This window comes from Colias eurytheme, chromosome 15 (genome assembly GCF_061535395.1).
Source record: "Colias eurytheme isolate Ceu_HAF_F1 chromosome 15, ilColEury1 Martin Lab GWU primary, whole genome shotgun sequence".
In the NCBI taxonomy this organism is placed as follows: domain Eukaryota; kingdom Metazoa; phylum Arthropoda; class Insecta; order Lepidoptera; family Pieridae; genus Colias; species Colias eurytheme.
In genome coordinates, this window is record NC_142994.1 from 200,233 (window position 1) to 227,972 (window position 27,740).

Consider the following 27,740-nt stretch of genomic DNA (forward strand, 5'->3'; position numbering starts at 1 on the left):
TAATGTTGTCAATCTTCGTTGCGTATCGTCCTTGCAGAAAAATATGGCCCATTTTATGTCTGATCGCGCGGGGGTGAGGTAAGTTTAATTTTGGCGGGAGGCGGAGAGTGTCCGTTCTGTAGCGTTTAGCTACTATTATGTATTCTGTGCCGTGGGCTTACCCACTCTACACACACGTACTAGTTCGGCGATGGATCACAGCTCACTGTTTGAGTAAGCCTCGAAGGACCAAAGCACGCGCTTGGGTGGACTGTGTTTTTGCGGCAATGTTCTCCGATTAACTTGCCCATTCAAAGGACTTGGAACTACCGCTTACAAATGCCCGTTGTGGATGTGGATGTATAATTTGTGTTGTAAACAATGAATGTAACAATTTATAGATCAAAATACATTGGACAATCGAGATGGTTTTGTTTTCCTTGCTATGTATATGTCCTGTTATTTTATATTAGTTTTATACGTCAATTTTTATTTTAAGCAAAACACTATAAAGCATTGGAAACACATAATATGTTCGATTCAAGTTTTAATGTTTGGCAGCATTAAATTACATATTGTGGGGTACAATAAAATCATCTATCACATTTACGTAGGCTTTAAGTTCGAACGACTTTAGGTGGAAAAAGTTTTCATATTAGTTTTTAATGAATTACTTATCGAAGTTAAACAACTTTTTCAGATAACAAAGGCTAACAATTAAACAAAATAAAAAGATAAAGTATGTATATTTTTAAATTCCATGATTTGTTTATTTGAAGCTGTGTTAAAAGATATGTGTTTACATTTAAATATATCCTGTATAGAATGTATTGGTTAATTTTAATGATTACTTCAATCATCATTAATTTAATAAGTACATATAATAAGAAAATAAAAGGCTTTGTATGTTATATAAATTTTAGTCAAAAATTTAATTTAGGTGTATACGTATAAGAGATTGAATAAAGATATTTTCTTCTATGGTGTGTTTTATTTCTAGTACTCACATCACACTCACATTAATACCAATAGTATTCAATATTATACCTAATTTTAAAATTAAATTTTGCACCTGAGTTGATTCCTGTTTGTGTAATATTTTAATAATTAAAATTTGTAGTAAAAGGAACACTTATTCATGTATGGTTGAAATGAATGTAATTAATTTTGGTTTGTAAGATTTATCTCCACAGTTTAGGAAAATATGATTTATCAAATTCTTAAAATACCATCTTCCTATCCAGGCTGATGAAATATCTACTAAGGAATATTCATAGATATAGAGCTGCCTTACATCAAACTGCTGTGAATTAAGCATGTATGTATATTTAAAGGACTGTGCAGTTATGATTGGTTCAATAAATGAGAGGAATTACAAAAACTACTTTAAGTCAAGTAAATAAATCTACAGCTGAAACCATCTTTGATTGTAAAGAAATAACTGAAACAGGTTGTGCATTTTTCAATGAAATACAAATTTTTACTTCACATTAAAAAGATTCACAATTTTATCAAAAAAATTATACCTCAATATATTCAAGATATTATAATTATTCTTACAATACCCTTAAATATGAATACTTATGAGATAAAATATTATACACTAATCAGAGATTTCAATTTCGGAAGAGTCTTTGCGGCGACGTAACGTACGATCACTGGTGAGACTTTGAAGCCACGATGTAGTTTTCTGCGCAGCCGATCGCTTAGGCGTCCGTCGCTCGGGCACCGGCGGAGGCGCGGCTTGCGGGGACTTGCCTCGACCCTTGCCCCTCCCGCGCCCGCGCCCTCCGCGCGCACCTTTACCGCGACTGCGGCCCGTGGATGTGCTCTCATCGTCGCTCGACAGCACTATAGACTCCCTTTTCACTAATACAATTAATTGTTTCTCATCTTTACGCTTGGCCTCATCTTTCGCACTCGCCGCATCTATTAAGCTCTTCAACTGATCGGCGTCAGCCGCGTCTAACGCCTCTTTGCACATTCGCATACGATCATTCATTTCTTCCTCGGTTTCAGCTGTAGATTCCAGAAGTGACTCGACGCAGCGGCGGCGATGGGCATCGAGAACGCGACGAAACACATCATCATCACGTTTTAATGTGAAATCTTTAATGGCTTCAGTGATGGCACGAACGGATAAAACAGATAGTTGTTTTTCAGGAGGTTGAGAATCATAGTAAGCCTGTAAAAGAGTTTCAACATCTGTTACTTCTGATGTAACTTCCACATGCGGCGCCGTATCGTCCTCTTCACAGACACGCTCTTTTTTATCGCGGATCTTCTTTTCCCGCTTCATAATTAACAAATCATTAGGATTTGCTATTTGACCATTAAAATTTTGACCAAACCTTACACGGTTAAAATCCTGGTCATCTCTTTCATAGAAAACACTGAGCCTAATGAGGGGCATGGTTGGTTGTTTGGGATCGCCACTCCTAAGTTTTTCTGCTTCAGCTATGGCCTCATTTACTTTAACTTTCAAGAAATTTTGTACTTTTTCATTTTCGTTAACATTATCCTCACCCAAATTTTCTTCTGATAATACAATTGTTTTAAATATAAACGGCCTTACAGTTTTTAAGGGAATTGGTGTGACTATATACTCCTTTTTGTGAAGCTGCAACAACGCACAATGTTTAGGTAAGGCCTCGCCGGCTGCCATAGAAGTGGCCACAGTGCTACCGGGCTGGATAACAAAGAAGCCTTCATCTTCCCTTTTTACATCTTTCATTGGGAACACCTGACTGTCATGCTCATGTCCCCATATAACTAGATCTAAAAATTTGGGTAACACACTTTCAGAAATATAATTGTTGGGACCTCTATCAGCTCTGTTTTGATGTAACACAAGTATGTTAAACCAATCTGCTCCATTTTCCATTAGATCCATTTCAACCTTTTTTTCTGCAAACAAACGAGCAAGCCGCTGGTCTTTCAAATGACTCAATCCATATAGAGATAATTTAGTATCACCCTTTTGAATTAGCACTGGAGATATCCGGACTTTTGTGTAATCAGTCCATTTGCCGAAATAATTGACTAGACCAGTGATAGATAATATGTCGAGAGAGCTGACGCTGCCTTGACCGACTGGGTCATCGTGATTTCCATGAATAGACAATATTGGATACGACACGTTTAAATTAGGATCTTCGTAATTAACAGCCCGTGAAAAGTTTTCCAATTGATCAGATAATACTTCAATGTTTATAGGCTTATCGCCAAAACAATACTTGCGAATGATTTCCGTGCATTTGTACATGCAACTCGGCGATGGCTTGGCATGATCGAACAGGTCTCCTCCAAGCAGTACGAAATCAACATCATACTGAACAGCTGAAGAAAGAACTTCTTCAAAAGCTATAAAACTATCATCGCCGCGTACGGCGTCGTTTTCTTGATATCCCAAATGAATATCAGATGCGATTAGGATGCGCAATGTATCGTCAGGAGACCAACCATTATCATTTTGCACCATGTTGTTATCGGTCATGAATTATAGTTATATTTTGAAGTAGGTAGTTACTTTATTTTTCTCAATGAAAAGATACTAAAACATAAAAGTAGAAACCACAGGTAGAAACCGCCAAAACCGGCAGAAGCCAGAAACAAGCACTGCATCAAAAACGACATTGACAATTGACATTTCAAAAGACAAATTAAAAAATGTCTATTGTCTGCGTTCAATGTTCATTCCAAAGATCCTTGAACGCAGACAATAGACATTTTACCTTCTTTGAGATCGCGCAAAAAACCGCTTCCCGAGCGCTCCGCCGTGCTCCGATCGTGCTCCTGTCGCGCTCCTCGATCACGACGTATCCATTATGTTTGGTTTGCGGAGCGGGCGCGTTCGCAAACCACGGCAAACTTAGAGTATAGATAGTATCTATAGAGTGCGAACAACCAAGTGGGAACAGTAGGCACAGGTGGGAACAACACGACGTTCCCGCCGCGCGCGCTCGTAGTCGTGGTTGAGTGCTGACGAAGTGCGTTGCTCTGGATTTTTATTCATATCTAGGAATAAACATGGTGAAATGTGCAGTTATATCTTGCAAAAACGATACTAGAAAATACGCAAAATTGAAATCCAGTATCACATTTCATCAGTAAGTCGATACTCGATTGTTATACTTATTTTTATGAAAAAAAAATCTATCATCGCGGGGGTGAAGGGGAGGTGGGAGGCGGACACGCGCAGGCTCGCTCGCGCACCTCACTGCCGCCACGTGATCTTAGTGATGTGACCTGACCAACGCTGTACTCGATATAATGTTTACTAGAAGAACTATATTTTAACAAATTATTTATTTAACTTTAAAATTAAAACGCTTTTAAAAATGTATTATAAATAAATTTGTGGTGTGTTTTGTATGATAGACTTTCTAATATTATGAATGCAAATGTATTATAGTGTAAATGTAAAGTATGTAATGTTACGATATATTTTCTGAACCGCTAAATTGATTTTGAACATTTTATAGTAGAATGGATAAAATTAAATAAAAAAAAATATTTATATGATTTATTATATTATTATTTTAAATTACTAATTATTTCTTATTTTTATTTAACATTTTTAAAACATTATTATTATTGTTTCATTTATTATTAAAGAAATAGCACTAAACCCGAATTTTTATTTTATTAACTTTAATATCGAACTCGTTTTTCTGATATTCATTTAAAACATATTTTTTTTAAGTAACTACTTAAAATTAATACAAGAAATATTCAAATGGAATAAACACTTTATTCTCTTGGCAAACAAATTTAAAATGACATATTTATACTTTATTCATACATTTCTCCTTAAATAACATATTGAACATAAAATTTACAAAAGATACATATTTATTTACATAACTTATCGATAGCTCGGCACGCAATTGATAGCTACCTACGGCACTACCTACCCATCCCTATTTGTCACACACACATCTATATATTATCTATAGCTCATCTGCCTACGATGTGCACTGAGGAATTTGTGCAATACACTCGCTCTATACTACTGTAATAATATATACTCTAAGACGGCAAACCTAAGTGGATACTTGGGTTGTTGAGGAAGTGATTATGAGGAAGAGGAGGAGGAAGAGGAATTTTCACACACAAATTTAGGGGATGCAGATGAGGAAGAGGATATTTTTTTGAGGAAGAGGATGCGGATGAGGAAGCGGAAGAGGAAGCGGATGAGGATGAGGATGATAGGAAATTATAATCAAAATTAAAAAACAAAATCTTTTAAAATTAAAAATTAAAACAAAAGCCATTCTCCTGTCTGTACATATTGATATTTTAGGGTTAGGGGGAGGTTAGCTCGCCCGATCGTGAATTTACAAAGCCTCTAAGTACTACTATTTGAGTCACAAGCCGGACTCAGATGAGCTTTTGTTTATGCATATAACTCGAAAAAACCTAATCTATCTCAGTGCCAGAGCGTAGATATTATGTAAGCTTAAACAACTTGTTTGTTTTTTAATTTAAAATGACTTTTGAGTTTTGACATTCGATTCATCATTTTGATATCTTTGGTAAAATATGTTTCTTCTGAGTATGAGAGAAAATGTTATATTATTATGTTTAGAGATAAGTGTTAGGCGCAGATATAAATATGGCGGTAAGATTCTAATCTTGTTCGTTAGTAGAGTCCGACTCGTAACTCAAATACAAACATATATATTAGTTTAAATATGCTTTGTAAATTCGCCGCCCGATCGGATCAGCATCCTCATAAATTTCCTCTAAATTTTGAGGAAGCGATAGCGGAAGAGGATTTTTTTATTTTCATTTTTGAGGATGCGGTAACGGTAGAGGAACCCAAAATATTGCGGAACTTCCGCATTATGAGGAAGCGGAAGAGGAATCCTCAACAACCCTTGTGGATACCCGGCTTTAAGCTTCTTGCACAGAACAGATAGGTAATTTTATCAAGTTTGTTTTACTCTCGGTTCTTTATTGCTCTGAGCTCGGTTCCTCAGAGGAATAAACCTATAGAGTTCTTATATTGAGACAGAACAAAATACATATTTTCTAATCTACTTACTCTTAGTCAATAACAGCATAAGTCAGATTGAGATAGCGATAGAGTATCTGCACTGTCTTCAAACGTAGCGCGCCGGCAGTCAGTTTGTTTTCCAACCAGCTGGTGGGCTCAGTGCGTCAAGTGTTTTTAACGAAATATTTAGAAAATATAAAGTGTATAGTGTTTCTTTTTATTTGTCAGTGTGCTAAAATGACTATTGTATGTTTAGCTACCGGCTATTACTAGTCGAATGGGAGTTTTGGATGAAAACAATGAAAAAATATCTTTCCATCGGTAAGTGATTTTCAGCAAATTGATAAATATTTATGTTCTAACCCTATTTGAAGGTTTTATCAAGCGCTTTTTTATAAGTTTATGTTGTAACTGTAACATTTACCCACTTTATGGGGTTGTGGAATACAAAAGAATTAAATAATTTTTAAAAAATGTCACAATATTATCACGTTTGGCATTTTGTTTACCACCGTAGTGTTGTAACACATCTAGCGTATATTATCGATTTATGACAAAGAATATATTTCATATTAACGTTGATTTATTTATTTTGTTTCTTATATCAGATTTATATGTAGTTGTTGTTGCAAATAATAGATGTAAATTTTCTACAGCAGGAAAATAAAAAATACCACGTGGTTGTTTTATTTGACTTATCTGTTTAGTTTGTTGTTTCTCTTTTAGATTATTAATAAATTCATTTTGTTTTAGATTTCCAGAGCTAAATAAAAAATGGGTATAAAACATGAGATGTGTAGATTGGACGCCGTCGAAATTTGCTAGATTGTGTTCACTGCATTTCGAGCCTGCGTGTTATCAAGATGGATACTCTAGAAGAATTGTGCAATCTTACGCTTACGTTTTTTTTGTTCCTTTAGATAATAAATACATTTGTGTGTGAGTGAATTTTTATTTGGAAATTTTTTTACACATTTACTTTAAATGTGTAACTATGTGAAAATTAAACGGTTGATTAAATGACAGTTCTCATAGATGAGAAACTACTATTGAAATACATACTTAATATACATGCGTTTTCAAAGAAAAACCCGCATAGTTCCCATTCCTGTGGGATTTACGGGATCAAAAGTAATTTTTCCAAATTTCATTGTAATCGGTTTAGTAGTATTCGCGTGAAAGAGTAACAAACATCCATCCTCACAAACTTTCGCTTTATTAGTAGGATGTAAGGAAAATGTTTTCTTTAAGACTGTCCTTTTATGAACTTGTTAAAATTCATGCTGACTGTGCCTTTCTCCTCACTCCTTTAACTTTATCATCATTTCCATCTTTATTTTAAATTAGTTACATTTCAAGTTTTAAAATTGATTTTTAAATATACTAGCTTTCCGCCCGCGTTTTTAAAGAAAATCCCGCACAGTTCCCGTTCACGTGGGATTTCCGGTATAAAACCTATCCTATGTGTGTATGTACAAAATTTCATTGTAATCGGTTCAGCAGTGAAAGAGAAAGTTATCCATTCTCGCATAATTTCGCATTTATTATATTCGTAGGATTAAACAAATAATGTATTCAACTGAAATTAATGATTAATTTTGTTTTTTTTTTTATTATTTATTATTTCACGAAACCGTAAATGCAAAATGCATTCACGATTTTATCGATTGAAGCACATCCCATCACTATCACCTTCTATCTATCTAAATACGTACCTATAGTAAAAATGGTGCCATGACTATGTTGAAACGTAGCTTGTAGTCTATAGCTATCTCATTCTTTCATACGACGTTTTCTTTAGATAGAGAGAAACAAATATATGTAAATTGTATACGCTCGATACAAGTACTCTATAGGTTTATTGCTCTGAGCTCGGTTCTGGCTTTTAAATTTGACGTTGACTTTGACATTTCTCTGCAATCGGCAAGACCACCAATGTGAAATGTCCAATAGGAGTGGATTTTTTTTATGAAATTTGTATATATAGTGGTGTTTTTGTTCTTATTACACGAATATTTTCAATAAAAGCTAAATTTTTAATCTGATGGTGCCTTACCTACAGTTGTTTACTTGCCAAAGAAAACCAGTGCAGTAGGTGAAATAAGCACAATTCAGAATTTTTAAGTGATGTGTTGACAAAAAAGTTTCGAGTGTTTTTGTTTTGGGATACCTAAACGGGGATACAATAACGATGGCATTGGGAGGATCCAATTATTTGCAACACGCGACAATGTTGGAGCAATTGCTGGAGGAAATAAATTTTCAGCGAACCAAAGAGATGCGGCAGTTGATGAAAGACGGTAAGTGGGCGCTCGATAATTTTAACAATATTTTCTAGTTATATACAATTATGTAGATAGTTTGTTAAATAATTTGTTCTATGATCATCTTATTATTTTTGTAATTTCTACATTGGAAATGAAATAACAATGCCACATGAAATAAAATCAAATGATGTTTTATAATTATTCTAATTTATTCAGCAATTATAAGTTCCTAACTATTGATGTTGATATTTAAGAACAATTGAAACATAATCATTACCATCTATGGTGGAAGTATGAAGTAGGTATCAATAAATCCGTTTATTGATGCTTCATAATGAATTTTGTAGTATGTGTAGTTTACCATCATACTTATATCTTTTATGAAGATCTACAATTTAACTGATAATTCATCAAATTGTTTACTGACCAACTTAACAATGTTCTATAATTTTCTTATATGTATCTGAAAAGTTGTACCAAAAAGTCAAAAACGTTTCTTTAGATTTGCCTCAAAAAACTGCAGTTATGCAGTCTACAGAATTGAAGTAATGAGACTCATTGTAATGTTATATAGCTAAATGTTATTAATCCCAATTTATTATTTTGGAAAAAAGAATTAACATTTTATGAGAATCAAAAAATAAAGTTAATTAATAATTGTAAAAAATTATGTTATTAACTGTTTAGTATATTCATTAGATTTGTTCTAAAAGGATATCTATCTCTTACAATCTGATGAATCATCTTGTTTAGCTTCCATTTAATTTTTTTATATTATATTGTATGCAAATTTGTATATGAATTATATTTAATTATGGTTATTTATATGTAAAAGTGTGAGGCAAACTATTGATGATTTCACTGCCTAAGTAATTTTATAAGTTGTTTGTAATTAGACAGTCTATATGTAAAAACAAACTACTTTAAAGTTGATTTAAAATCAAGATACAGTACATTTAATCTTTACCAGTGCTGTACTGTAATAACTACAGAATAAAATAGAGTGTCAAGTTTATTTTCTTGAAAAAAATATTCTCACATTTTTATTACAACGCCATCTGGTGGAAAACGAAGAAAACCAGCTCAATGGCAATAACAAAATGATAAAATTAGTTATTAAGGGCTAATTTTTCAATCCTTGGTTCGGTTCTTGGTTGTTCGACAATTGCCCGCAATTGACAGTTTACAGATGAATTTTTAATATTATTGTGTAATACTTTATTGGACGGGTAAGGGATTGTAAATCTGCCCTAAATGTTAGAAAGTACTGGTAGTAAAAAGGGTTATGAAGAAAAAGTAATTCTTCAATGTGGCCATCAAACAAACATGTATCTACAAAGATGAATAGCCATTAATGTTCATGACTTTATCTACTCTTTGAAAAAATCAAATTGCATCAAATTAAAATAAGGATTAAAAAATATAATTCACTGCATTTTCTAATCTTAGTATTCCATAATATGTTTTTATAGCTCAGTAAATGTTCCACTAGAGATACCTGTTATTACTAGTTATTTAATAAAAGACTTCATTCATATTTTCATAATACTTGAAAATATAGGACATGGGAATGTGACAAAAAGAAACAAAATTTAAAAAAGACATTTATTGAACTTTGATCCACAACAGCAATGGTATAAATGGTTATATCTTCAATTAAACAATGTTTTCCTTTCATGCCTTATTATCTCTCATACATAAATAAAATAGTAACTACCTATTTGAATTCTATTGACAATTAGTTCAAGCACATCCAGATAACTAAAGCTTCTGTATTATCTTACGGAATGTAGATTATAATATTTATATCATTCATAATTTGCGCCATTCACTAACATTTATGAACGGTTATTTGATTTCGTGAATTTACAATGTCAGTGTTTCGTTACACAGAATAATTTGAACAAAATATATAAAAGTTCAATCATTACATTATTTTATTCGTCTTTGATCTCTTAAACAATAAATTATATTTACAATATATAATAAATATCTTTCGGAGGTACAAATCTCATTTCATTTTTGTTACAATTCATTAGGCATATGACTGCGAAAAAGCGCCATGTTCAGTGACCAATATATATACAGAGGAGCGAAGCAGTGCTCTCGCTCAGTAGCCACGATCCAAACTTAATAATAAAGTGACCTTGAACAAGCTTAAAACAATCCTTAAACATTAAAATACATTAAAACATGATATAAAGTGCATTGACGAAGCAAACATAACTAGTAATTTATTATCACATTTGATAACAGTATTCTAAACGATTTGTTTACAACTGAAATATGTATTAAAACAGCTATAAGTTAACTATATACAATCTAATAGTTAAGGGTAAACAATCCTCGAAGGCACTTGACTTTAGGTAACTACACTGGCCGTGGACTCGGAAGCGGTAAAAATAGATTAAATAGTTATAGCAATAGAGAAGAAAAGGGTCCGGAAATAGGAAACGAGATAGTATTAAGTGTGATTTTTCAGATTCCGGCTTCGTAGTGCTGCAGGGGACGACGTACTGGACCGACCTGTTCGTGCGCCACTTTCTGTTCCAAGAGGAGCAGTCTATAGACTGCGACGATCTGCTGTTCTTTGTCCGCAAGCGACACGTCAAGGGTTCCTCCCGATACTTGCCCAAATACGAAGTGAGTACCGAATAGCTAGCAACTGGCGTGGGAGCACGCTCCGTGCCACGCGACCGAAGTGGAACCAGTAAAGTACCAATACAATAACTACGAGGTTACACTTTGGTCGTGTGACAGTGTGTTGCTACAGATCATGTTACTTAAACTATAAAAGAGTAAGGCCGACTACAATTTAGATTTTAGTTTCTGCTCGCTTACACGACAAAGACATCAATGACACATTGCAAAGATTATTTATAACAAGTGTAGAAACAAAATAATGTATAAATGCAATGTTTTCTATCGAATTTCGATTCAACGTTATGATATTGAGGTTTTACAAATACGTGAAGATAAACACTTTACATACTAAGGATATGAGACGGTTATCATATACGTAATAGGTTCTTGCTAAACATCAATATTCAATTTCAATAGTACTTATACACAAACCTAAGCATTATTTAGCTTGCATTATGACGTAAGTAAAAATATTAAACTGGATAGACCTTCACGTATCGAGTCTTTGTTCTGATTTAAAAGCACATAATGTAAATGAATTCAGTTTGTGCAGCAAGTCACAAAAGTATTTATATTCAGACTATCGTTATCTAATGTCGTTTAGCGTATAAGACTTGCCTTATATGTTCATTGAAATTTCGCTAGATAAGATCCTAGATTTAGCACCATACGGATTAAAATTATCAAATTCTACGAGAAATATTTTTTGGAAATACAAAAGTCTGCTTTACAACAGTTATAATGTACTTTATTTTAAACAATATAAAAATATTATTTCTTACAATAGGCTGCTATTACAACAAGAATGTACTTCGTAGTATGCACTAATACAACCACTCGCCACACGCACGCACTCAGTCAACGTTATTCAAAAACAAATCACAGTATATTTTTGTTAATAAATAGTATGTTCTTTGTTAGACTCGAGATTGATTATAACCACTTATAAAATATACAATTACAAAACAAAAATTTCAAATTTTCAACAGTTGACAGTTCATTATAGTAATTGATCATTTGTTATTGTTCATCGTCAAATAAAAATTTGATATCTTAATCTATTAACAATAAAAGCATACAGAGGTCTTAGGTATTAAATAGAACATTTTGCGCTAGGGAGGTCGCTACTCGCGGCACGCACAGAGTCTATCGTGTATCACATGTAACCGCCGTGGGCGCGCGGGCCCCGCGACGCGCACGCACGGCGCCAGATCGAGGCTAACCGCTGCATCGCCGGCCGGCTTGTTCGCAGACTGACGTCGAAGTCTTCCGCAAGGATTCCAAGAAGCTGCCCATCGGCGATCCCGAAATCGACTGGGAGGAGACCGTCTACCTGAACCTGATCGTCCATCAGTTCGACTACACGCTCACCTTAGCCATCTGCACGCGCACCAGTCCAAAGGAGCTGCAGGTGCTGAAGCGGCATTCGCAGAAGGTGAGCGTCATACGCGTTCCGGCGGGGGCGGCGACGGCGGACGCGCGCGTCACTAGCTGAGGCGGCTGAACAGCTTGGTGCGCGGCCACGGCAGCGGCCAGTCGTAGCGCCGCGGCACCGGCCCGCGCACGTTCCGCTCCAGGTACGTAAAGATCCAGTACCACCACTCGCGCTGGATCATGTAGTGGTTGTAGCCGTTGCCGGTCCGGTGCGGCGTTACCAGCAGCGAGTGGAATGTCCAGAACAGTCTGGTGGTTATGTAATACGCGATCACCACGTCCACCGTGTAGTGGCCGTGGGCGAGCAGCACGAACAACACTCCGAGTAGGGCGGAGCCCCACATCGCCCAGTGGACGGGCCACAGCTTCTTTGGTGAATATTCTGCGACTATGAGATAACTCAACACTAGGACCATGGTGTGTCCCGAGTAAATATAGTCTCCACAGTACGTATGCTTTCCGTTGATGGACAGGCCGAATCCTGATATTAAATAGAACATCCTTCTTATAACGAGAAGCGGTGTCGTATTGTTGCTCTTGGGACTGCAATAATATGTTGTGCTCGAAACGGGAAGGACGGTTACGAACATGGTGAGCGATCGGTACAAATATAGCAGACCGATGATGAAAAACAAGCGGCGCGCGACGATGAATCTGTGTTTGTGGAAAACTACCACTAGCATTGCCACAGTCGTCGATATCATAATGAGATATTCTGACACCGCCAGTCCCCAGTCCCGCGCCGTTATGTTATCTAGTACTATATCATTCAGTGGGGCCGTTGTGTTTCTGTCTGGAAGTCGCTCGTGCACGAGCGACAGAGACATCATGTTTATGCATACGCATATGAACAGGAAGAAGAATGAAATTATTGTCTTCCATATTTCCTTTGGATATCTTTCCTCCCTGACCGTGCCCGGTGGCAGTTCGACTATGAAGTCACCGGCGTGAGTGCGCTGCGGGGAGTGGTCCTGATCGGGATCGGACTCGTCTGTGGTCGGTTGGGGCGCGTCCAACTTGACGTTGCGAGCCAGCAGCGGTTGTCGCTGCATGAGTTCAGCTTGGTTTGGCATTTCACGAGTTTCGTTCTGACGGCGTGACGCGTTGTTGTTTAGGTCATTTCGGTTGAGACGAGCTTCGAAGTTGATTCCTTTGATGTCTTCTCGGGCCGTGTCGGTCACGATGTCCGCATGGCACACGGGCGGCGCGGGCGGGTGGCTGGCGGGCGGCGACGCGGCGCGGGGCACCAGCGCTAGCTGCTTGGTGGGCAGCTCATTGGCCAGGTACACGCGCACGGACTCGACGAGCGGCTCGGCGTAGTTGATCTGCTTGGGTGGCGTCGGCTCCTTATCCGGGGAGCGAGCTGAGATCGTCATCCAATCACCATTGGATTGAATAGTTCCTGAAATTGAGAAAAATATCTCTTAAATATGGATCAACTTGTTTGTTGAAAGGGACGAATATATATTACTATTATTACTATCAGTTATGTAAGTAGATAATACATAATGTGTTTGTTATTTTTATAAGAAACAGGTTCATAATATGGAATTCACTAGATTAAAAGTGACGTGAAACGAGCAACGTAATATATTGAATAAAAAGGTAATTCCGCTTGGAATAACATGCAGTATGATCTTATAAGTGTTTCAAGATACAATTAAATAGGTATTTAACATTGTTAATCGTTAACTAAGTGTTTACGTTAACAAAGTTAATGTTTTTTGTTTTATCTTAGCAAACAGAGAAGTAATTATAAATGATTATTGTGCGAACTACCTAGTTAGCATTGATATTTAGTTAATTGAATATTTATTTTTGAATTTAAAGCAGTTTCATATTCATTTCAAGAATGTGAAACCTCTCACTTTCACCGAGGTTAGATTAATATTTTAACACGAGTAATTTAAGACGTCTCTATTAGATCAAACGCGAGTGCGGTCAAAGACCGGGGGTTTCATTGTGCGAGCGGCGGCCGTTCTCTTTGTCATTTGCTAATTAGTGTTTGTCGCGATGCACATTGCACCGGTCCGCCCGCACGAGCCGCGGCCGCCCTGATGTGTTCGAGAAACTGACAAATATAGATCGTCCGATAACAGTCCCCTGGCGACACGGTCGCGTAACCATCTCGCACTAAAAACATAAGAAGTAAGTTCTATTGTCGACACTCACTCGATCAATGTGCGAGTTGTCATTCTGGCCGACCGTGGCTCTTCATCGATTCGGTCGTCCAGCGCGCTCAATAGAAAGCCAGACCCGCGTCAACAAACGGCGGGCGAACGGGGGCGCTCACACGAAGGGCACTTTTATGATACAAAAATGATAAACCGAGATGTATTCCACACGACAATCTTCATTCACAACACACTGTCACACTTCGCACTGAATAACGGCCTCGCGGTTCGGCCTACAGTAACGAACGTACTTGCTAAAAGTCGGACGCGTACTAGAAAAGATGTAATTCTCGTTGGCTCCGGGACGGCGTTCGTTAGCCGTCGACTCGGTTCGCGCACGCTCGGCTCAATGGAAATAATTACGGCGCGTGACGTCACCGGGGGGCGCCTCCCCCCGCTCTCCGCCGCTGGTCCCCTCCGCCCGGTGCGGCTGCACTGAGCGCGCCAGCCGGCATTCGCCGTATCGTGGGATGGATAATGCTGCTCGGAGCTCTCTACTAGCTTGCAATGATGTTTGAAGCGAGTTCTAGTTAAGTAACCGTTAATCCAATGCCTTAAAACAATTTATCAATATTGTACATTAACGAAGTATGGAAGAGGGTTAATATTGACTTCAATTGTGTTTATTTAAATTATTTACTTCCTAAGTGAATAATAGAAAGTATGCTTAAGTCGTCGTCCTATTATGCATTAAGAAGTGGGCCAATGAGACAATGCTATCGCGACGTTATTGTTCACGATTAGTGTGCCATAAAAAGGCGCAGTAAATATCGCATTATCGCATAATTCTGCACATGCAAATTAGTTGGGGGTCACGTTGACGGGACAAGTTTAGATACACCGTAACACAGCTGTATTACGATTACGGTATAATTAACAGAGATGGAATACGCTTTATAAAACGGTTTAATCAATTGTTAAAATGTAACATCTGCCGGAGTGTGGCCGGAGTGCATGCAGGCGAAACGGTTTGTTTTCACCGGGCTTCAATAATTGATTGGTTCTAAGGCTCATATCTGCGTTATCGGATATTTGTTACGGTCTTATCTCAGCTTACAATGCAAAAGAAGGTTTATAATATATATTTAGCATGCGATAAAATGAAAGAGAATTTTATAATATATTCTCCTTTTCCACATACAATTATCATATCTCCAATTACCTATGTACCTATGTCAAATATGCAGTTGTACCAAAAATGTCATCTGAAGGTGTATTTGAAATGATTCGTGATTAGTCATTTCTATACAATCACAACATTAGTGGGCTATTAGGTGAACCTCGTTCGGCTACAAATTGACGGAAATGTAAAATATGCGGGCGTTGAGTTAATTCAGCTCATTGTGGATACTGGACACCGTGACTGTTCGCTAGAACATTCCATTGACAGGCTTCATAATTACTCGCAGCCGACGATAACTCGTTCCGTTCAACTCGTACGCGAGTCAACAGATACTGTTTGCGGTTTACTCAGTTTATATCTCAGCAATTTGCTCTTTGCTTACTTCCTTGGCTTATGAGTAAAGGCATTGACGTAACCTTAGGTATCGAATTTAATTGACGCATAATTCTGTAACGATATTAAATGGACTTGGACAAAACTTCAGGAAAATTAACTTATAAAATATTTGAAAGACATTCAACTTAATATCATATTTCTTTAAAGTTTTAATAATATTCATGCGTATAAATTTATACTCGTGTGACGAAAATTCGTTAAAATGCTTCTGGAAGTTTACGCGGTCAATGTGAACGGTTTCGGTCCGGATCCGGTTTTTGGCGGGCGTTCGTTGGCTGCGGCACCCGGTCCGCGCGCTAGACCCGCCCCGGCGAACATCGGACGGAATCTCTTTCAAGGTTACATCCGCGCTGAGGGACCACAGCCGCGACATTTGATAGTACTCGAGGTAGCGACGTGTGGGCTTTGGATTCTATTGTATTTTAAATATTCGATTCTTTATCTGGTTAGGGTTGATAGTTGTTTACGGGTAATACAAGCTGTAATATAAAATAACTAAGTACCTACCTACCTGCATATAAATATACTCTGTTGAGCAAGTAAGCAAGACAGGGAACATTATATAAATGATATGAATCTGTCTCAACGTAAGTAAATTGTTTAAAATCTTATAGCGTTGCAAAATAAATTTACTGAACATTCGAGATGTCCCCTGCAAAATTTTTTATTGATTCTGATTAAGCGACTCGGCAGTTATTAAAGAAGATTGATTTCTTTGTATGGGTGTATTGGACATAAGTGGAAGTCGTAGAAATCTCGTTGACCTAGCGTAATTGAACGTCCCACAGCCCACTTGAGGCTGCAGCCGGTGTTGGAGAAAATTCAATTTATTCTTCCCGCATATCTTTATATGGATCTATTTTGAGTCGATCTATATTTTTGCTATTGGTATAGATATGTCGTTTAAAAACTAGAAGTTATTTTGCATCGTGAGGTCTGGATTTTAACATGTGATGGTTGAGATTCTATGTGAGTTATTCAGAAAAGTTTTACATTGTCTGACATCGTTCACCAAAGCTATCCTACCCCACTTTAAAAAATTGTTTGTGATGTCCCACATTGTTTGTCGACAGATTTCTTCGTAATTAGCACGAGTTTATCAGTCGGGAAGGTGAGTCGAATGTGAGAACAATTGAGTGGCTCGTCAAATCGACATGCCATCGATAAACGAAGCAATTGCTACAAATTGGTGATGACAGGTCTGCAGGAGTCGACTGGTTTTACGTTCCCACACTAAATATATAATATGCTGATATTTCTTTTTATATCTTCAGTTCACGTTTTACCAATAACCTTGTGAAGATTGAAGGTCGTAAGTAGGTTTTCTGAGACAGAAAAGAAGCCTACGTTCTTAGCTAAAGGCTCATATAAGTATTTGCCAGAATTCATTAAAATTGCGTCATTCGTTTTGCTGTTACGGAAAACGCAATAATAACACACACTTTAGTTTTCATAATATTAGTCAGGATATAGTTTGGTCTAATTTCGGTGTTTCATTCATAGTTAATCGATTGAATTTTTACTATTTATTTTAACTCAATGATAGATATAATCAGTTGATTACCTTCAATTATTTCTATTTCCAGGCGTTATGTTACACGGACGCTAAATGAATCGTAATACGCGTTTATTCAGTAAGCAATTATTATCGTCTGAATAAGTAATCAGTAATCATAGAATATTCTGGGCAACAAATGCAGTAGGTTATAGCAATATACAACAATAGGTATGTTGTACTTTTTGTTATTTTTCAAAAGATACAGTAGGTATTGTGCAGTCTGCAGAGGTTAAATTTGAGCGTGGAGATTTATTGTGACGTCACAGCTATTCTGCGATTGTTGTCTATTGTTCTGAAAGTACTTATTATACGAATATTATCTACCGTTCACTATAGTATCTTTCGTTTTTTTTTTAAATAAATATTGTAACTAATGTATATACCTATCTACTTTGAATAAATCGTTAAGTGAGTTTTGTAATAAGATATAAATGCTGAAAGTAGGTACACATAGCTAATAAATATACATAAAAAAATACATAGTAGGTGATTAAACAAAGGTTGCTCAATAATGTCGGTTTCCATTGTTTTCCTATTACTACGTCTGTGGTCGCTTAACTCGTTTCATTTGGTAAATGAGGAATATTGATAAAATTATAATAAAATTCGTGTTGTTTTACGTTTGAATTTATTTCAACAAGATTCAAAACAATGGTTATTACTTATTGCACGCCTCATAAGCGAAGCGTTGAGGTGGGTACTACTGTCACTTCGCGCAAAACATCTGATTTTTCAAACTTAAAATGTCTTTATGTATCATACATTGCACTTGTAAGATAATACATACACACACATATTAAGAAAAAACACTATTTTTAACGTTCATGATATTTTTGATGTCATTTTTGTTATTTAAACTAGTTAAAAAGCAGTTTAAAAAAGTTCTGTCTTGGACGTCCGTGTGTCTGTATGTGCGGATCCTTTTTCTTGTTAACACGATAGCGACCGAAATACTTTACTAATCGAGTCTTTTTTTTTCTCTTACGCTTGAGTATGCTCAGGAATAGAACCCTTTCATTTTTCAGGGTCTGATTCGATGTGGTTTAATTGTTATTAAATAAACAAAAATAATAATTAATAAATATTTATTAAAAAAAAATTATGAGGCGTGCACTTTTGGATTTTCCAAATTATTTACCTATTTCTTTGTAGGTCATCTTGCGTACTAGAGAAGTAGAGGTGGTCTCAAAGACGTTTCGGTTATATGAATTTAGATAAAGCTTGTTTATTACGTCAATCTTCAAATCATGAGTACTTATTTCTTATCTTATAATTGTTATTTATTTATATAGTATAACTGAGGTATAGTTGATCTTGATACCATATTTCAACTAATTCGATTCAGATGTTTACAATTGATAGACATACGATTCCAGTATCATATAATTATAGTAGGTACTATAGGAAACCACATTATTTAAACTCCTATATTAGATTACAATATCAACATTATTTTCTATTTAGTTCAAGGGCAAAATACAGAGCTTTATTTGCTGTCAGACTGTACTCTGTAGACTTGCTGTAATATTTATACGGACCTATATGTTAACACTAACTGCGTCCGGCGGTTTTACGCGTACTGCTACGCTCCTATTGGTCTTAGCGTATGTTATATCGTCTATAGTTTTCTTCTATAAATGGGCTATCTAACAGTGAAATAATTTTTCAAATCGGACCTATAGTTCCTGAGATTAGCACGATCAACCAAACAAACTCTTCAGCTTTATAACATTACTCATGGATAATTCGATCATCTATCCGCTATCGAACAATACACAATATTGGTTGTTAATTTAATGCGATGTTCCCGCACAGGCACATGGTTGCCGTCGACATCACTAATGATATGACAATAGATAATAACACACTGGTTACATTATGAGCAAATTTAACAACCATTACATGGAGAACGTTTGTCTGGTACATTTAATGATCGGTTGTGTAAGTGTTGCATAAATACTGCAGTAGAACATCTGACAGTTTTTTTTTAATATAAGGAGAAGAAGCTATAAAGCTTTTGCATAGGTATTTGTTAACTTATCAATTTTATATTAGGTGAAAATATTATTATATCCTGGGATATATATTTTGATAGATAAAACCAGAAGAAATGAAGAAGGTTGAAGTCCGAGACAGATGTAACTAATGCCAGAAATATTTTATTAACATAAACAAACAAAAAAAAAAAAAAAAACTACGAATTCAAGCCTCAAAATATTCGAAGGTGTTTATAAGAGAAATATGCTTTAAAATAATAATTGAAGGTTGCATAACAGCAGGTAAGGCGAGGAAAGTGAAAGCAATGAAATTTAATATTTCGTTTTACTGAAATTGTTCGTGCCGTTCAGTGCACCTTTCTTGCGCATTCTTTCTACGAAATTCTTTATATCGATCATATTTTATATAGCAGATGTAGATGTAGATGTGAGCTTAGATTTTGGTCTGTAGTTCCTTATCTATTCATCTAACGATGACCTAGCTGGACGACCACTAAATAAATTGTCTTGTACACCCGACTAGCAAAAAATCAATAACTTTATATAATAGCTTTTCTCTCCGTTATTTGCATTTGGACTTTCGAATTTTGTTTCAGTATTATGTGACCACTACAGTTCTGTCCAAGTTCTAGGGTACAACCTAAGCGGCTAATATACTATAATATACTTAAGTGGTTTAATTGTGTTTTCGCACAAAAGCAGGTGGATTGTGACGGCGGGTCAAGGTGGTCGCACTGGAGTGCAAACTGGCCTACTTGCGGACCGGCAATTTGTGCCGAGTGCCCGATACCGCGGAAACTTCACCTATTTTAATTGTTTGCCAAGCTATATATCACGCTCGAGCGGTACATGCGCTATTGGAAAGAGGGGAATTAAAATTGGCTGGGTTACCCTCATCAAATTTGTCGTCGATGGAATGAACAGCCTATCGTCTTGAAATGGGGGCAGGGTGGTTCTCTTGACATTGTAATCACAATGTTAACGATCACGATATCTTGTTCTGTGGTGTTACAGCTGATTGTATAGTCAATTTAAAGATAATACTATGAATTTCATATTCATATCTCCACCCTTTCTTGTCATTCATTACCTACTAAAAGATGTATAGTCTTTTGAAGAGAAGACGTCTTTTAAGATTAATCACGTAACCATTTGTTGAATTCTAAAGTAAGGTGCGGCCCGGAAATTTATATTCTTGAGAGAAGTCATTGTAGACTCGTGGAAAACTCGGCTATTTTATGGTGATTTTATTGCTCCTGGTGACGTAACTATACTCATAATGTTTCTCGGCGCCTTCTTGTTACTAGCTACATTTATTGCATGTTTTATTATATCCTGTAAGAGGGAGGATCTTCATTTTGTTAATTTTGTGTAATATTTTATCTTAACATTAATTTTAACGATAGTAAATGGCCAACTGTATTTGCCAAGGATTTTGCACGGTTCCATCTCAGGTAAAGATCAAAGTGTAGGCTCCCTTCGTTCTCACAATATAAAGTGCATGAAGTCCCATTGTTGCGTCACGTCTTGTCACTTTTTTTTCTTATAAGGGTAAAAACATACTCAGCGGAATTCATCCGCTCCCACGATCGAGAGCTTTGGGGGAATTTTTGTATTTTATGTAGGTATAGTAGTGTAGTTTGAGATAGACACGATTATGGCACAAGGAACAAGAATAGAATTGAAATGCCATTTTTCCGATTAGCTAAAGTTAAAAATTCATTTATGGGTCAAGGTATACGCTTATACAATAGAATTCCTCATAATATTAAAGAGTTTAGTAGTACTAAATTTAAAACTTACATAAAAAATGTACTAGTTCAGAGAGCGTACTACAGTATTCAGGAATATATGGACGATAAAGACCCATGGAGGGTTGTCGCGTAAAAACCACAGGACAGTTCTTTGGCATATTATGTAGTTAGGTAGATATAAGTTACATATTATGTAAATTTATTGACATTATTTAAAAGAGCAACTATGGAGTTTCTTGCCGATTCTTCTCCATAGATACTGCTTTCCGAATCGGTGGTAAATGTTAAAATACTATGTAATGACGATTCGAAAGTGCTACTAAATAGTAGTCTAATTGAATAAATGAATGTTTGAGTTTGTTTGAGTTTAGTGATGAGAATGTTGCAATTTGCGAAGTTGTTTAGCGTACAGACGCGTCGTTTGTGCGGATCATTGCAGTGATGCCTAATTAAAGCTCAAACTTGTGTGGGAATGTCGATGTTCTCACGACGATAACAAAGGCGATTAGGTTAGTGATTTGCAACGTAATATTGTTTACGTGTCGCGTAAATAGATCGGAATAGATAGCAACATAACACCTTTCTAGAGCTATTTAAAACTATGTCATAGAGGACGTTAAACCCTGTCTGCACTATAAGTATGTCAGAAGTAGGTGTGAATCTTTTATTTTTAAAATACTCGACCATGAACCATCTTTATCGATAAATTTATGAACAACAAAACGTTTCAGATAAAAGCCAGCTGGTGCTTTGTTGTGCTTCGTTTTACGAGAAGTTAAATATTAAACAAAGTGTTAAATTTCATAATCCAAAATTCTTCAACAAAAACAACATTTTCCAACTTATTGAACTTCCATTTAGTAGGTCTTTTTGATGTTGTAGTATCAACGTTTTGCAGGAAACCAAAGATTACTTAAAAGTGAGCATTTTGCGAAAGTTGGAGAGCGTTACATGAGGTAGCGAGTTGATACATTTAGCAATATTTATAGACGGTAAATAACGTCTGCTTTCGCACCGCGCCGCCACGCTAACGTCCTCGCGTTTTATTATTTAGAAGACGGTGAGCCCGTGAGCCCGTAATACCGCTGAGTTATAAGCAATTCCGACTGTATTTGCCAATTTGTGCGTATAATAACATCGAGACGGGGATCCAAATTGCCAAAATTCATAAAGACAATGTTGTTTAGGCTTTCGTTTTACAGTACTTTACTGCTGGTTGTGGATGACGCAATTCGGAGTATACCATTAGGCATCTGATTTTTTTTTAGATTGAATTCTATAAAGTAATTATGCAACATTAGCATTTCTATTACTTCTTTTAAATTAACCTTCATCTATGCTATTCTAAGTTTATTTCTAACGTCTTGAAATATCTTAGCTCGAAAGAAGCAAATATTCCATAGAAGTGGATTTCATCAATCAAACACTTTCTGTTGTTTTGTTTACGTACTGTTTTGATTCTCATTTACATTGGCGCGTTTTAGACCCATTGTTGTGTCGCTTTCGGGAGATGGAACGATATTTTTATATCGTTGAAATTATGTAGGTGGGCTATTATCGACGTTGTTGAAAGTTTTGTGTTTCCAGCGAACGTCAGAAAATTGCATTCGATACATTTAAAAGGTGATAATAACGCTATTTTAAAACAGGTGTTTCTTGGTTATTATAGTAGCGATTGTAGCAATTTAAAAGCGATATTGTTAATGCACGTTTAATTGTTTGCTGGTAATTGTTTGCCAGCTCATTAGCATTATGTTTTGCTTGTGCAATGAGCAGCTTTGTGGAAATATTTCGTGAATCACGGATTGTGTCGCCGTAAAAATGGATCAGTGAAACAGATGTAAAAATGATACTGAGTTTGAGCCTTGCCAACTTTTTTTACTTTAAATAAAATGGAGTCATTAACACTTTTAGAATGATATTGCGGAAATTATTTATATAACAAATTTCTCGGTATTGTTTTCTCATGTATTCTTAAAAAGAATTACTTTAAAAATGTAGTATACCTACTGCAATATTAGTTATTATTTATACAATTACTTTTCACTATACTGCCTTTTTGTTTTCCCAGAATTTGTAATCGTATAAACTAGCTCTGTGATAACTTTACGACCAACACCAAAGAAATTCCCAACTAAATATGAAAAGCAGAACGGTTTTATCTAATCCCTATAATCCCGATGCAGGTGTACGCGTCGCCTAGCAGACGCAAGATGGACACGAAGGGGGAGGGGGAGGAGATGACGTACCCGCACATTTGCTTCATGGTCGACAACTTTGACGAGGTACCCGCATTTTCCTTCATTTTATTGTGATTTGTGGTGATGCTGTTTAAGCGATAGGCTAAGCATGGGTAATTAAATATTAACCTAGCAATTGGTGGCATTTAATTAAAGTAATGTGGTCTTTGTTTTTGATATGTTCGTTTTAAGTTCTTAATATTTTTTCTTATTCTTAATTTTTGGTAATATGTATTGAATTTAAATTGATTTTTGTCAATAGCGTTAAACGTTGTTATTATTGATAAGAAGATAATTTGAAGACTACGTAAGTTGAACATTATGAATGAGCTAAGCAACTGGACAAGTCAGTATTTAGCTACAATAAATTCAAATTTTGTTGATTATTCTGTGAGCGTATACACTTTTGTTCATGAACATGTGCAAACAAACTTATGAGCAATTAAAAAGTTACAGTAAATACATATTATATTGAAAACGTCAGTTGGCGAAATTATTTAAACTCTCGTTTGGAACTCCGTGTGCTAATGTTTGTTTGAATTTATGCCAATATTGACAAAGGCTGTTTGTTTTTCACTACACTACATCTACACCCGAGTTTTGTTCCAAAAATAATACATATAAGTAATAAGACTTCCTTCCTGGATGCAATATTTTCTTATACTGGTAGTTCGCGAATATACTTTATATTTCATTTATTAATATGTGTCAGCTAAGACGTTTTATTTTATACTCACAGGTAAATCGTTACTGTTTAAACACGTTATCAATGCTTTCAAAAATTTGCCAAGATAAACATTCCTTAAATACAACTTGTTATTTTGGCTAAGCTTTGATGTATGGCTCGGTGAAGAAAAATCCGTTTATTCACCGAGTTAAAGGCTAATTGTAAACTATCGCATTATGGTACATTTACTAAGTTTATTATCTCCTGGATCGTGCGGCTTTGAAGTTTTTAATACGGATTCTGCGGGTATTTCCCGGAACAATGATTTTATAGGTACATTGAGCAGACGAGAGTAGCAAGATGTATGGGTGTAATTTATATGCACTTCTTTGAAAAGGAATTGGTGTGCACTTTATTTGTTCTTTAATGTTATATATTTCTTAGTTAGTAGGATTTATTGGTTAAAAAATTATACTACGTACTTACGTACAAATAAATTTTAAATGTTTCTTTGTTTAATATATCTCATTATTAAACAAGGAAATCCTCAGGAAATTATACTTTGCTTATAACGTTCTTAAGTAAAATGAAAATGCCTCTCAATTACGTTAAGACGGCTTTCATAGATGCAGTGGAGTGTTTCAGAAGTGACATTCATATAAAGTATCACTCTAATTAATTCTATTTTTAGGGGCAATTGATTCGAGGAACTAGATAAGTTTTGTACGTGGGCAGAGTGTGCGGGACGAATAGGGTGTCGCTCGCAACGGGGTACTTGCAACCAAATTCTTACATTCCCTATTTAATGATTTATAATTGAGTTAGTATGAATTTGTTTCGAATTATACCTTAGGTCTACTACCTTTCCGACCTCCAGAAAAGGACAGAACCCATACACAATTATTTTATGTTGGCATCACATCTTCAACCTAATTTGTTTATTTATTGGCAGATAAGCACGAGGCATTTGGTTTCCTTTTTTCTCCTGCACTACCATAAAAAGAAAAGTATAATCGAATAGACAGGTGAAAACTTTACAGCATGCATAAAGATCGATCTCAGATGTGATTGAAGTGCCGCTTTTTATTCCTGCGATCGCGAGTGCATTTCATAGATTAGAAACCCGGTGGCTTCGTGCCAACCAACGTCGCGAAACGTTGGTTTCTCTAATCAAATTAAAAGTAATGTTAATAGGAGCAGCGTAATGAAGCCGTTTCTGTTGATTTTGGTATTGTTCAAGTATAATAGCTCTTTGTTTCTCGAATGTTATGGAGCTGCATAGACATCATTTTTTGCGCCAGTTCGTTAAAACTTTATAGTAGTCAAGTTGTTTTTCTCGTCTTAGCTAAATCCAATTAAATTATGTAAACTCTTAACTCGCATAATAAGTTGCGTTTAAAAATTACGAGCAATAATTTCTACAGTCACCTTCTGAATTCAGTTATCTGCAATTTGAGTGAATTATAATGCAAGAAATTTTGGCAATTCTTTATGTTTGGCAAATGCGGAAAATTCGCTTGGCATGGCTCAGGGAGTCGGAAGCACGAATACAATATTCTTAATGGTATAAGTTAAAAATTTGATTGAATTTTTTTTTCGAGGGCTTGGTCTAGTAGTGCAAACAAATGCATCCTGTCATCCTATATTTAAATAATACAAATGTACTAAGGGAAAGTTGCTCCACTTAATTTTTAAAAATTAAATCATTCGTATAATTTAATATTCGTAATAAGTACCAAAAATGACAATTTGAAACAATTTTCGTGAAAATTACACCGGGTGATTTTTTTTTATCAGTACACAAAATTTGCGAATACTTTCTATTGATATCTTCAACTTCATGTTTTTATAACTGATCAACTTTTACAAAGAAATTTGGACGAAATATAAAAAAAAATAAGCTTTCCATACAAAATGCATAACTCTATACATTTTTTTCGACCTAAGTTTCTTAGTGAAAGTTGTTCAGTTTAACTAATAAAACGGATAAACAAATTTTGTATTTAATAAAAAAAATGTAATGTTTGTGTTTAAAAAATTATAAAATAGAAAAATACGCAAATGAAAACAAAAGATATTTATTTCTGACTAGCTTCCGCCCGCGACTCCGTCCGCGCGGATGTCAGTCTTCGCGCTTCTACAGATTTATTATATTATGTATAATATATAGATTTATATTGATAAACCTAATAAATCTTTTGCTAGCATTCTGATGCTTTATCGGTTGCACTGGATTTATCTCTTTTTTTTCAATCGCTTGAATGATATAGGATGGGTCCTTGATGGGCATCGAATGCTGAAGTCTCGAATCAATCAATTCTGACAGTAGGCAATTTATGTAAAATCCAATAATGGTCCATCATTTTATTTTGCCTAAACGTTACATACTTTTTTATATATTCTATTTTATATATTCTATTTTTAACGAATGATTCACTCCAGTCCAAACAGCAAATAAGCAGACTTCTGCTTCTGCAACGTTTAGTTGTCCCTGAATTTGGAAAAAATAGTCATGATTCTTATCTATGACAAAAGTGTTATTTTTTGCATTGTATTTCAAATATTAAATTTTTTTTAACCGCATCTTCCGCATTCATGTCTTTTGCCGGAATTAGACATTTAACTTCTACTAGTCCCATTTTCCCTTTTTGATATGGGAGTGTATAAAGTAAATTTTTTAGATATTTCTCGTTATACTTTTAAAAAGTTATCATTGTCATTTTGCTCATTAAGTAAAGTAATTTCGATATCAGTTTTAAGTTTTTTGATACCTGCAATAATAACGTCATAATCGCCTGCACATACTTATCGATTACACCCTGTATACAATCCACCATCCACATTCATAATGTTTTCCTGTCCTCCTCTCCTTTACGCTGTTCACCGATACATTTTAAATGAGTAAATCTGCTGAAGGATGTTTCATTGTGATCAGCAAATTTTCACCACTGTTGTCGATTATTTGTTTTTCATTTTTAATCAGCAATTGGGAATCATCAGTTTTGTTTTTTGCAGATTGGTGATGTAGGGTACATCAATAGGGTACAACAATACGTCGAAAAGGGAAAGCATCAACGAATTATCGTTTTCGTCCTCTTTTTTTATTCTTCGCGTCTCTGTTACTTCTGTTTGTTTAGTTCTCAACCCCACTGAATTTTGATGATGTGATGATAATCCATTCGTTTTAATATTGGTACTTAGAGTTGGTAGACTAAACTAGAAATGGTGGACTAAATTTGTCAGCGCGTCTGTAAGATCAGAATATAAAACCAACATCCTGTATTTAAGTTACAAAATTAATAATCAAACAACATGCCGCTACGTTGAAAATGACTAGAAGAAAAAAATTAAAACACCTCGGATCAATTTTGGAGTAAACAAATCATTTTCCCCGTATGGGGATTTCCCCGGATGAACTTGGGAAGTTCAAGTTCTCAATACAAGTTTATATTATATTTCGTATTTCTCAAACGAAAAATAAACATTTTTGGAACTTCAAAAAAATTA

At 35.5% G+C, this 27,740-nt stretch overlaps 3 protein-coding genes and 1 long non-coding RNA gene across 6 annotated transcripts in view; 2 read left to right on the top strand and 2 right to left on the bottom strand.

Moving 5' to 3' along the window:
* Positions 1–343: 343 nt before the first annotated feature.
* mre11 (double strand break repair nuclease mre11) lies at positions 344–3,602 on the bottom strand. The gene has a single exon (XM_090109912.1). It carries the CDS (start codon positions 3,473–3,475, stop codon positions 1,583–1,585), a length of 1,893 nt encoding a protein of 630 aa, XP_089966038.1. The 5' UTR covers positions 3,476–3,602; the 3' UTR covers positions 344–1,582.
* A 2,368-nt stretch (positions 3,603–5,970) lies between these two features.
* On the top strand, positions 5,971–6,923 carry LOC149902084 (uncharacterized). The gene is made up of 2 exons (XR_016457558.1): positions 5,971–6,301; positions 6,734–6,923. It is a non-coding gene; the product is annotated as an uncharacterized LOC149902084 (long non-coding RNA).
* Positions 6,924–7,989: 1,066 nt separating this feature from the next.
* Positions 7,990–27,740, top strand: part of LOC149902085 (uncharacterized protein KIAA0930 homolog) — a 50,142-nt gene continuing 30,391 nt past the window's right edge. The window contains exons 1-4 of one of the 2 annotated variants that reach the window (XM_090110334.1): positions 7,990–8,280; positions 10,730–10,890; positions 12,143–12,325; positions 23,513–23,611. In XM_090110334.1, coding sequence (XP_089966460.1) covers positions 8,172–8,280; positions 10,730–10,890; positions 12,143–12,325; positions 23,513–23,611 — 552 coding nt within the window. In that variant the 5' untranslated portion in view covers positions 7,990–8,171. Of the gene's footprint in view, positions 8,281–10,729; positions 10,891–12,142; positions 12,326–23,512; positions 23,612–27,740 lie in introns of those variants that run through there. The other variant, XM_090110333.1, reaches the window with a different exon arrangement.
* Positions 9,838–27,740, bottom strand: part of LOC149902086 (phosphatidylcholine:ceramide cholinephosphotransferase 2-like) — a 92,039-nt gene continuing 74,136 nt past the window's right edge. The window contains exons 1-2 of one of the 2 annotated variants that reach the window (XM_090110332.1): positions 14,497–15,113; positions 9,838–13,726 (exon numbers count right to left, since the gene is read on the bottom strand). In XM_090110332.1, coding sequence (XP_089966458.1) covers positions 12,378–13,700 — 1,323 coding nt within the window. In that variant the 5' untranslated portion in view covers positions 13,701–13,726; positions 14,497–15,113 and the 3' untranslated portion in view covers positions 9,838–12,377. Of the gene's footprint in view, positions 13,727–14,496; positions 15,114–27,740 lie in introns of those variants that run through there. The other variant, XM_090110331.1, reaches the window with a different exon arrangement.